The sequence below is a fragment of the Limulus polyphemus genome, unplaced genomic scaffold, assembly GCF_000517525.1.
Source record: "Limulus polyphemus unplaced genomic scaffold, Limulus_polyphemus-2.1.2 Scaffold338, whole genome shotgun sequence".
Classification (NCBI taxonomy): Eukaryota; Metazoa; Arthropoda; class Merostomata; order Xiphosura; family Limulidae; genus Limulus; species Limulus polyphemus.
Window position 1 is genome coordinate 24,566 of NW_013665948.1, and position 12,538 is coordinate 37,103.

At 29.6% G+C, this 12,538-nt stretch overlaps 2 protein-coding genes across 2 annotated transcripts in view; one reads left to right on the forward strand and one right to left on the reverse strand.

Annotated features, from left to right (window-relative positions):
- Window positions 1-1,481, forward strand: part of LOC111085335 (cation channel sperm-associated protein 2-like) — a 23,250-nt gene extending 21,769 nt beyond the window's left edge. The window contains exon 9 of the mRNA XM_022383449.1: window positions 1,127-1,481. Coding sequence (XP_022239157.1) covers window positions 1,127-1,176 — 50 coding nt within the window. The 3' untranslated portion in view covers window positions 1,177-1,481. The remainder of the gene's footprint in view (window positions 1-1,126) is intronic.
- A 2,097-nt stretch (window positions 1,482-3,578) lies between these two features.
- Window positions 3,579-12,538, reverse strand: part of LOC106457493 (DET1- and DDB1-associated protein 1-like) — a 13,708-nt gene continuing 4,748 nt past the window's right edge. The window contains exons 3-6 of the mRNA XM_013916913.2: window positions 11,487-11,573; window positions 9,672-9,723; window positions 7,574-7,635; window positions 3,579-7,050 (exon numbers count right to left, since the gene is read on the reverse strand). Of these exons, the coding sequence (XP_013772367.1) occupies window positions 6,943-7,050; window positions 7,574-7,635; window positions 9,672-9,723; window positions 11,487-11,573 (309 nt within the window). The 3' untranslated portion in view covers window positions 3,579-6,942. The remainder of the gene's footprint in view (window positions 7,051-7,573; window positions 7,636-9,671; window positions 9,724-11,486; window positions 11,574-12,538) is intronic.

Sequence of the window (12,538 nt, forward strand, 5' to 3'; positions counted from 1 at the left end):
ATTATAACGCCCCCACGGCTGAAAGGGCGAGCATGTTTGGTGGGATGCGGATTCGAACCCGCGACCCTCAGATTGTGAGTCGAGCGCCTTATCCACCTGGCCATGAAGTGTAAGGATTTCACAAGTACTGTCTAAAAGGAAATAACCCATACAGATGCAGCAATTTAGGCAGCCTTTTATACTGCTCTGAACACACAATTCTACCACTTGCATGCACGTCAACATACGATGGTTGAGTACGGTTCTCGCTCTAGATGGATCACTAATTTGTTTGGTATCACGAGCATACACCTGACATGGAACATTGCTGAATGGCACAAGAAAAGTAAAACAAAAGTGCAGCCACCAACATGAAAGTGATAATTTTTTCTTCCCCCCAGTCTAAATAAAAAAAAAAAGTTTTACTCTTTTTAGCTGAGAAGTTCCACACTGCATCCTATAACATTAAGTTGGTTATTAAGTCCTGTGAAGTTAGAATGATGCTAGCATGCTTTTTGAATTAACTATATAAAGTTACATGTTTCAATAAGTCATGGAATTGTACGACATTTAATTATCTCACTAGAAGATAATGTAAATTGATGTCAAATTTTCATCCAAATGTTCACCTTTCAACATTTTGCTAAACATCTCAAGTTGACAAGTGTGTTTGAGATGTAAAAGCAGTTTCTTGGGTGTAGATTTAACTTTTTTACCAATAAAAGTTTAATATTATGACCAGTACACTTAGATTTTAAAAACTCCACAGAGTATGAAATAAAGAACCTTTTTTTTTTTACCTTATACAAACAAAATTTTTAATCTGAATGTTAATAAGTTTCCAAAAAACACTGGTAATTATCTATTTCAAATAATGGACAGCAAGTATAAATTATTTCTTTCTCATACCAGACCATAATATGGAAGAAATATTTTCAAAACGAAACCCAATACATAATATACAAATAGTTAACCTTAATTGTACTAGATTTGGGTGGTGTTTTAAAGACGAAAAGCTATAATCATAATCACAAGATGATTATTCTGAGTTGATAATTTTGTCTTATATATTTTTATTTCATACATACAAACATTCATGTTTATAGTTCTCTGTTATTGGCAGTAATGGAAATGTTGAATTTTTCAGCTACTGCTCTCCTGGAGATTGCAGACTCGATATCCACAGAATATAAATAGGGAAGAAGCCACTTTATTAAATATTAGAAAGAACTATGTTTTTAAAATTCACACAAGTTTTTATCGTTTGTACATAGTAAAACGTTTATTTTATTCAAAATTTTTCACCGGGTTTACCTGGCATCATCAGGTAAACCTTATTAATAAAATAAACAAAGTTTTACAACATACAGCCATTAAAAAACTCGTGTGAAGAATCCACTGTTTCTTTGTTTTCAAGTACTACTTTCTATATATTTAAAACGTTACTAAGATATTGAGGATTTTATTATATGTTTTCACATTAAAGATTAACATTTCTGAGATATAGTGTGTCTGAACATTTCCTTCTAAAATGATTAATAGCATTTATAACTTATTAAATTTATTAAATGTAAAATCATTTGAAATTTAAATGTAAAGGATTCAAACTGTTATTTACACAAAATCTGAACATGTTATTCCTCAGTATGGTAGATAAGACTTAAATTACTGGGGATTAAAGCTCAGTGCCTCCTCATACAAATATCACACTTTTAGACAGTCAGCCTGTTTGGACCACTTATTATTCATTTACATTTACTATTTTGAAACCTAGAAAACTAAGATAATAACACAGTTTTTGCCAGTTATATTTTTTAACGTACTACAAGGGATTGCCATCTGTAAGGTATAATACGTTGTAATTAACTACTTCTACAGGCATTATTTTAAATGACACGTATCTGTTGTAACAAGTATTGACAGTTCTTGCAAGGTTATAATATGTATATTTTACAAGCTTATTATTGAAATATTCACATTGCTTTTTGTAGTGCTCATTCAGATAGTGTAAATTTGTCCATGACACAAATTTATTAAATTATAGACTTAAGAGTATACAGTACATTTGGCATGAGTGAAGGTACACAAAGTATCAGAATTATGTTTTGCAAAATAAATGCAATATGAAAATAAAGGTGACTTTTATTTTGAAGAAATACAACCTACTAAGACCTATGAGCATTGCTGTTTCTCTGTGTTTAATATAAACAATTTATTCTTCAATGTTTATCACTTGTGGATTTGAAAACTGCATTTTTAGATTTCAAAGGTAACATTTACAGAATTGTTCAATTTCTGTTATCATGAGCCAATTAAACTATATATTTACTCTCATAATAAAAAATATGAAACTAACATTTGTAGAACATTCATTGGAAGAATGTACTGTTTATTCAAGATCCTGTGCAAGTTAGTATACCCAAATGATGCAGGCAGGCACTTTAGTTTGGTTGATAGTATTCGTGATTTAGTTTATCATAGAAACGTTATTTATAAAATAAGATTTAGAAACAACACAAGCAAGCAAGCAAAGAGATCTGAAAGTCACTAATAAACCACTTTGAATAGATATATGTGTAGTGTTGTACTCTAAGGTTCTCTGGAGAGTAAATACAATAAACGTTCACACAGCAGGGGGTGACTTCATCTACATTTATTGTTCAAGTAAATAGGAATGACAATTAAAAATACAAGTAATTGATCCATATTATGTTAGTTTGGTATAAGAAACATAAATACCAATTAAGTTGGTATAAGGGAGTGTTGACTTTTAACATGCTAGGTTGATTGCATAACTCCAATCCAAAGTACGTAATGCAGAGAACAGACGATAGTGCTTTGACCTGTCGTAATGGATTACATAAAGAATTTGTGCTGTACACGTTTATCAAATAGTCTTAAAGCATTCACTTACGTATTATAATTAAACTCGTAAGTTATGAGACTATTACATAGCTAGTTATCATACAAGCTTTTGAAGCAGATGTAGAGAAATACAGATTAAGAATGGATGTGTTGTTACTTAGAGTAGTGTTTTTTGTTTCTCTCCTGGCATAACTTTAGTATTTACCACTTTATTGCAGACGTATACCACCTGATCACTGGTTAATAACACTTTTGGTTGAATCACTAAACTCAAGTAACCCATTGATTACTTGAGACATGATAATTAAATACTAAACAATGAGGCTGTAGTTAGGAATCCTCAATAGCCACAGCACTTGAAATTATTTTCAGTAGGATTAGAGTAAATTTATCTAAGAGATCTTTTATTTATATTTTTGTGCACCAGCAATACCAAGTGTGGAGTGCACATATACGCGATTCGATTTTATTGCTCATCAGGATCTCTACCAGCCTACCCTCAAATTGAAATTCTTTTAGGCAGGATTAGAGTAAATTACCCTACCAGACTTTGGGCATGGTCAAATATATCAATTGAAAGGGTTTGACCTCCTGAGTCCAAAACTGTAATTATATCTCAAATCATTCAATAGATGACTGAGGTATGAGCTAAAAGTTTGTATTTTTTAATCTTTAAAGAATTATTGGAAAAGCTAAAGTAATATATAATATAAATAACAAAGCTAAAACAGCAATTTCGAATAGGATTATTTTATTCATACCCAAGACTTTTACACACAAGAAAGTTTGTCTAAAAATTAGTTATGTTAAACAACAACTGTGTACTACTGTACATTTCCATTCCTCATTGATGTGGTTCCAGTGAAATTAATGCTTTTGTTTATTTGTTTCTAAGTGCAAACCTGAACAACAGGCTGTCTTGCTCTGCCACCACAGGTATTAAAACCTGATTTTCAGCATTATAAACCCTCAGACTTGCTGTTAAGCCACTGTTTGTGGATAAGAGGGAAAGAAACTAAATGTTATGGCCAAAGTAATACACATTTCCAAATTCTCATGAAATTCACCTCATACTTTTCACACTTTGAAAATTTTAACCCAATTAGATGAAGCTAGATCTGATAGTTTGTAATTTATTAAAATTACAACAGCAACATAAGGATATTAAGTTTTTATTTGTTAAAAATAATACTGCTTTCAACCAATTTTGATTATATGGCTCAGTTGTAAGCTTGAGGGCTTATAGCACTAAAACTTGGGTTCATTCCCTGGAGTTGTCACAACACTTTTTAAATCTACCAACCAGATCAAATGTTCTAAGGATACTGAAAAACATCAGAACAATAGAACTTAGCAAATGAAGTGATAGAATATGCTAATTAAGCAGACACATGTTACTGCTCACAGCATCTAGAATAAACTGTAGCCAAATTAATTTATTACTGAATTTTATCATAAACACACTCATACAACAGTGTATGTGGTTATTTGACTAATATACATATACATATATATATATATATATATATACCACCACACTTAAAACATTATGTAGGAAAGTAGCTTTGAAGTCTGGTGTACAAGTTAGTATTAAACTTCATGAATTATAATCGGACTTGTGCATACTCAAAACTACTGGCTTTATTTTAATACATATAACCTATGATTCAATTTTTAAGCCTAATAAGTTAACCTTAGACCTTTAAATGTATTTATTGATACTGTCTGCATGTTATACGTACCTTGCATTAACTATTAATTAAAATAGTTTATGGCAGTTTTCCAATATTAACATTATTACCTTAATCCCTAATGATTAGTAAATTACTTTCGTAAGTAATTCACATACAAAATGTTCCAATTAGAAATAATTTAATAGGCCTTTATCTTTTCTTTGATATTTATATAACACAATTAGCAAATGTATTTAGGTGTTGTTTTTTTATTGTTTCCTTAAGACTATTTGTAGCAGTATTCAATTTTATGCATGGGACTTTTTTTTTTCCAAAATAGGATAATCAGATGATTAAATCTGTGGTTCTCAATTAAGGCACTTTACTTACAAATTAGTGTTATTGCTTGTTTAGCCTGAAAGTATTGGTGTAATGTATAAGCCTCTAAAGTTAACTCATCACATTATTTTTAAGTGTTCTTTTATTTATTAAATAATACTACTTTTGAACACTACAACAGTTTTATTTGTTGAACCTTTTGGGATATTGCATCAATTTATTTGGGTTAGTATTTCTTATGGTCTCAAAAAGCATTTGTTTCACAGTAGAATTAATGATAGGCTACCATAAGTTTGATAAGTAATAAAAAAAAGGTTTATTTTAGATAATCTAACCCATTGGAAACATACATGTGTGTGTGTAGCATTTTACACTTTCTTTTATTGAAGAGCAAATCTGTTAACTTTTCCATAAAAAAAAAGGAAACTTTTGTGAAAAGACATAACTAAAAACATACAATAGGTATAATACCAAATGTGTCAAAAATTATTATATACCACCAGTCAAAGCCACACGTATTTTTACATTATTGCAGAGTCCCTGGTAGTTAAACATGTAATACATATATTGAAAGAAATGAAGAATAACCACACATTATTTGTAAGTTTTTATATGAGAGAACAACACTAATACAAAGTTGATAAATCATAGACAATATAACAAAAAAGTGACATGTCAAATCATGAAATGCATATAGTCATATATGATGGCAGAAATATTCAACAGAACAAAAAGTGTGATAGATATGGAAAGTGTTCGATAAAATTACTTTAAATATTGAGATGTCCTCTTTACATTTCTTCTTTAAAGGAAAGTTTAATTTTAACAAGTAGTAATATAATTTTTAAAAAGTCATGGATATCCCCATAATTGCTGTATTTCAAACAAGCCGTGGCTCCCAATTATTTTAATGTTCAAACAGCTTCAATTAACTTATTCCAAGATTCGGGTATGCTGTTAAAGGTAAATGTTACATACGTATATACAGAAAAACTGCCCGGTTTTTAAGGTATTTAAATTTTCAGTAACAAAGAACTTAGTCTTATGAACATACTGCTAATGTAAAATTTACTCTGATAACATGTGTTCACATTCATTGAATTTGTATCTTTTAATAAACAATGCCTTATCTGTCAAACAATTTTTGTTCTGTTTTAACAAAGTTCATTGTTACATTTGTTGTCTTAATTGTATATAGTAAACTACAATACTAAATTTTCAACACAAATTCAAACAGTGCCAGTTTCATAAAACAATAAGCAATTTATAGTTGCTTTTTACTTCTGGTTTCCTGTTGTTGTTTTTTAAGTATAACAGTTCCCATACGAGGAACATAATATAGTCTTTTACTAGAATATATTTGAATTGTCTTCAGTATAAAAACGGTAATTTTAAAAAGCTATTTGAACATTACGATGTACATACTTGGCTCTCTGTGAGAAGCTATAGCACACACACATAACTCATTTGTCATAACAATTTGCCAGTAAAACATTAGTATCATTAGAAAGATGAAAGTATGAAACCAGCTTTATTTAATTTCACTAATATCTTTAAGAATCTTTAATTTGGCATGTTATCTATTCTAAATTACAGTTGCATGTGTAGTAAAATTCACTGTGTAACTATACAGAACTGATTGCAATATCAACTTAAAAGTATCAATTAAAGCATAGAGTAAAACATTTAATAACTTATTTTTTTCAAAGGAATTTGTCACGCATATGATGATATGTTTTTGTTATTATTTTGATGAACTTTTTAAAGTCATGCTCCAATCAGTTTAATGATAAATAGCGAAATACATAAATACAAAGGATTTTTTAAAGGTAACGTTCCTCCTATATTATGCAGGATAAGTTTAACAAAAAGTAATCATTAATTCATATTTTAGTGTCAATGTTTAAAGTGCTGTATACAAAATACTGCTAGGTTCATTTGAAGTTTTGTCTTATTATAATAATGAAGAAAAAAAATGAAAAGTAGATTCTGTTGATATTCCATTGCTAGCACTTGACAGTTTTATTTTACTTTATACAGACCGTTTTTATATCCACCTCCTTGCACTGAACAATACTGAGTAGCATTAAGATGGGCTATTACTAGCACCATCGGTGCGTAGCCTTTTACGGGAAGTATTTTCATCTTCAGTTCCACTTCCTGTATGGCTAGAATCTCGTTTTTTTGTTGAATTCTAATTTAAAGAAAAATAAAGTTATGACAAAGCTTTGACTGTATGCCTCGAATACTAAGTCTGACCAAAATAAGAATATTAATTCTTAAGCATCAAATCGATAGATACACAAAAACTATATCATAATGCATTACCATATCTCACCCACATTTTCCTATCAAATCATGCATGGTCTATATCAGACAAGAAATCACTGAATTAAACAAGTAACAATTACATCAATAAAACTGCAGCTTGATGTATTACACAAATTTCTTTTGTGGTCACAAACTGGAATTGATAAAAGTCCTCTGGTTTTTAAGAATTCATCCAAGTTATGCTCTACTATTACTGTAGTACTTACAATACTACACAAAATTGGATACTTTCTTACTTGTGTATACAACAGAAATAAAACAACATAGAAAAATATATGTAAAATCTATTCTGCTCACAATTAATATTTCAAATACCCTGTGAAAAAAAAAGTTAAAAAGTATGTGTTTGTGTTGGATTTTATAAAATTTGATTTATATTTACTTACTTTTCTATCCCATTGCTGGTGTAAATACCGTAAAAGAATATTTGTCTTCTCCGTTGTTATAACTATGACAAATAAAAATAGGCAGTTCTTATACATTCATCACAAATGTTTTAAAAATCATGTCCACTTGGTCTCAATACAGCTAACTCAATATTTACGTGTTATAACTGTAACAAATAAAATAGGTAGTTCTTATACATTCATCACTTGGTCTCAATACAGCTAACTCAATCTTTACATGTTATAACTGTAACAAATAAAATAGGTAGTTCTTATACATTCATCACAAATGTTTTAAAAATCATGTCCACTTGGTCTCAATACAGCTAACTCAATCTTTACATGTTATAACTGTAACAAATAAAATAGGTAGTTCTTATACATTCATCACTTGGTCTCAATATAGCTAACTCAATCTTTACATGTTATAACTGTAACAAATAAAATAGGTAGTTCTTATACATTTATCACTTGGTCTCAATACAGCTTACTCAATCTTTACATCCACCAGTAAAATATGGAAACTGAAAATAACGGTATTTTCTCTAGTGCAGTGTTAATGTAATGGCAAGTTAAGACTGAATAATACGACTGTATGACAACTCATTTCTGCTATTGTTTTGTTCAATGTCTTTCGCAAAAACAATATGTATAAAATATTAAAATAATTATCACAGCAGAATTATACAAGTACAGACCAAACACAAAAGAAAAACTTTATGAAAAATATTTCTCAAATATATTGAGGCTCAGACTTATCTTAAAATTTAAGCATTTGTATTTATATCAAAAAAGAAAGCCATTCACAAGATAATTAAAACTGTTAAGTTCTGAAAAGAAGGTATGTTAAATCTTCAGTAGTACACATAGCTAGGAGGATTATAACGCACATAAACAAATGGGGGGGGGGGGTTACTAGCCAAACAATTTAAAACCAGTATAATACCAACCTAATATACAAAATCCAACAAAATGGACCAATGTAATACACAGCTTCAGAAAGAAAACCTAAAGATGGAGGGTTAAAATCGAAACCAAAGGCATAGGACTAAGAAACCCAAAGTGATCCAAGAAAGAGGTAACACAGGACGTTTGTTGGATACCAAAAGGAATGTCAAAATAAAGAAAAAAATCCCCACAGAATTAAGTATTCCTACAAACATTTACTTGAATTAAACCTGGAAAGTGTACAGGTTCAGGAAAGTGCATCAGAAATACATGCCATCCAGTAATAATATAAGGGAAGTAGGAAATTTTTGCTTAAAAAATTAACACCTCAGATCATGCAGAACAGTTAGTGGATATTAATGTTACGATCCAAAGCACAAAAAGGTCACCTCCATCAAGACTGAGGAAAAAATTCCTCCGACATTAAATAGGTGAAGGTGTCTATATATCCTACTAACTTATCGTTGGTTTGCGTGTTCTCTGGATTTTAAGATTTATTGTCTATACCTACCCACTGGCAAATACCTCTTATCTTGTTAGTTAAATTTAATGTTTTCTTATTACCTTATCCAAGTTATTGCGATAATGAATTTAGTATAGAATTAAATATAAACTCAGAACTATATTTAAGACACTTATCTTTTTACCACTGTCTGTCACCATATTGGTTGCTTGCTGTGTATAAGCAATTTGACAATCTTACTAAATTATGATTGTACAAAACTTGGGGTAAATCTGAGTGCCATTTGGATATATGAGACAAAAATTAAAACTGTCTTTCATAGGTATTTTAAATCTACATGAACCTCTTCTTAGAATTTCTCTAATCCACTAGGAATAGATAGATTTATCTAAGTCAGCCAGATAAATAATAAAATGTTTAAGTAATGGTTTTTGGATAAGAAGCAAGGATGATTTTTAGGTTTAAGGAATGTAGTAAAACATCATGCTAGACTGCGTATTATATTTAAACAATCCTTATTAATCAGTTGATTTAAGCTTTCAAACTGAACACGTTTAAATATTGCATTTCAGGTCCATCTTCTCTCTGCCAACAAATCACATACCATTTCACCTAACCTAATGAAACTCTTGTCTAATACAACAAAATTTAGTATTTATAAAGAATTAGAGTGAAATGAAAATTTACTTTGTTCAGATGGATGATCCTTTGTGGGTAGATATACTGCTGGTCTTTTTACCTAAAAATAAAAATTTTATAGACACAGATGCAATGTAAAACAAAACTTCTACAATGTTGATAAACGTTTTTAAGCAGCTATGAGTAACTATACACTTCAAAGAAGAAAAAGAACTATAATGGCAGTTTGTAATACTTCTTAAAGTTCTTTGAGAATGAATGAAAAATGTGGCAAAAGAGTTTGAAACTTAGTTCTAGACATTTTGAACTAGTATTGTCTGCTAAGTTACTGCAGATATATTAAAATACAATACTTCTATACCATATGGCATGCACGCTTTTAAGTTGGTAGTACATCATACTAAACTAATACTTATTTTATTCTTATACACACATATCATAATGTCAAAGCAAAAAATTCACATAGAATGTGGCTGATGTAAAATGGTTCTTTCAGCTGTTATACTTAGGTGTATGCACTAAATGTAACTTACATTTCTGAATGCTGAAATAGTTGAAAAGGAAACGAGTATTAGACTATGTACTTGTTTAAATATACATATACAATTTGACTCCTTTAACAATATACTACCTACCCATAAAATCATATAATAATCTTTATTAAGTGTTAAAAAAAACCAATTCTGTTATCATTCCTAAAACAAATCACTTTTTATTTCTTTATGTGTATTTTAAAATTTACTATTTTTAAACTACCTACTGTTTGTACTGAAATTGTGCTCTCAACAAATATGACTAATACATTGTTTGGCCATTTTGAGAAAAAAAAAGTCTAAAACATTTAAATTCATGGGTAAAGTTTCTTCAGAATTAGTGTCCAAAACGTATGAGAATAATTTTGAAACTTGGTTCACAGAAAAGAAGGAAGATGGTCAAAATTGGGAAGGAAAGAAAAAAAGAAACTATAGTGAAGCAAAATGTTTGATATCTCTGATCTTCAACTATTTAATTTTATGAATAATCCATTCAACTAATGAAAAAAAACCCCTCAGAATCAAAGACTTTATAAATTTACACCTTTCCCATAAACATTGTATGGAATTATATGTAGGTAACAAAATTCAACTGTTTCTCAAGTTTGTTGTTTTCCAAAATTTCAGTGTTGGCAAAATCACAAAACATACACTGCCATAAATTTTACATGACATATTTTATATAAAAATTTAGCTTAAATCTACATAAAATATCTTTACTCATAAAATCTTGCACTAGCATCATTATATGGTTTGTTCATGTTCTACTGACCTTTCAGTAATACATAATGGGTATTTGATATGTTTAAACATATTGTAGAATGTGTCATTATATGGTTTGTTCTTGTTCTGCTGAATTTTTAATAATACATGATGGGTACTGTAGGACCAGTGTCAATATAAGACATGTTCACGTTCTACTGACTTTAGTTTTGCACCTGAATAATGCAATACACATTGTTGCATTACTGTCATGGTTAGCAAAACTATACTGTTATTAGTTAAACAAATTAAGATAATAAAAACAATTTTAAATTATTAATTAGATTTAGGAGATCATACAGGCTACTAACCATGACAATGACTGATATCCAACCACCACAACCTTATCATAAGTACTTAATACAATAAACAGTAACAACTGTACACAAGTTGATCAACATATCGTAAGTTAATTCATAATATAATTTACACTTTTGTTTGTATTCCAATAATTGTAATTCCTAGACCTAGGTACCAGAAATATTTATCTTGTTACAGCATTAAAATGATTTAAAAATTACTGTAATGAACAAACATTGGGAAAAAGAAACTGTTAATGATAACTTACAGTGGTCTTTGATGTTGTGTCAGCTTGAAACTTTGTAAAGTTGCTTTCATTATGAGAAGGCAACTCTTTCAAGAATTCTGCTATGGACTGGCACGTGGAGAAGAAATGGTACAGTAATCAACCCACATGTTATAGTATTAAAAACATTTACACTACAAAAACCAGTCAGCTAATAATGTCTACAATTAAATGCTTCAACCACCACAAACACTAATTCACAGGGAGTAGTATAAAAAAAACTGTACACTTAATTTAACTTTCCCATATAAAAACAAAGTTTGGTTGGGAGGTAATTTTTACCATCAATCTAAATGATATAGTTCACAAACACAGTTTTCACCATGTAACACTAAATGTTTTAAGACCTGGACTAGTAAAACATGTTTGTGATTATAATATACATGAAGGAGGAAAGAACTTGTGTGCTAGAACAATATATAAATGGATAGCCTCCCACAATTTTACAATAAATAAAAAGAGGAGTACATTATAGTAAACAAATCATGTTCACAATTGTAAAAATTACTTTAGTTACACAACAAAAACTTAGTTATTAAACAGAAACAAGGTATAAAAAGTAAAACTATTTATTCAACATGTGTCCAGCCATCATTAAAGGTGAGAGGGTCACACATTCAATTTTGTCAGTGCGCATAAGTTAGACTTTGGACAGTCATCACATGGGATAATGATCAACCATACACATACCTTCACAAAGATAAAAAATGAAGTAACTAATTAAACAAACTAATTATTTGCAATACTAATGCTAACTATACTATGTAAATTCTCAGATCATGGGGACATGAACTTTTCTAGTTTTTAGTTCATCAACATCTGATGGGCAACAATACTGAGATTGTCTTACTTATTTTTGATACATTTTTAGCTATCTTTATATGGGTTTTTTTCTAAGTCACAATTTGGTCAAAAGTTAAATTTGTTTGAAAGTTCTTTACCATAACTTGAAATTTTAAAACACTATATCTAAAAATATTTTATAATACAATTACTCTCTCGCATATCAGCATTCATAAGAAAGTCGTGGGAGG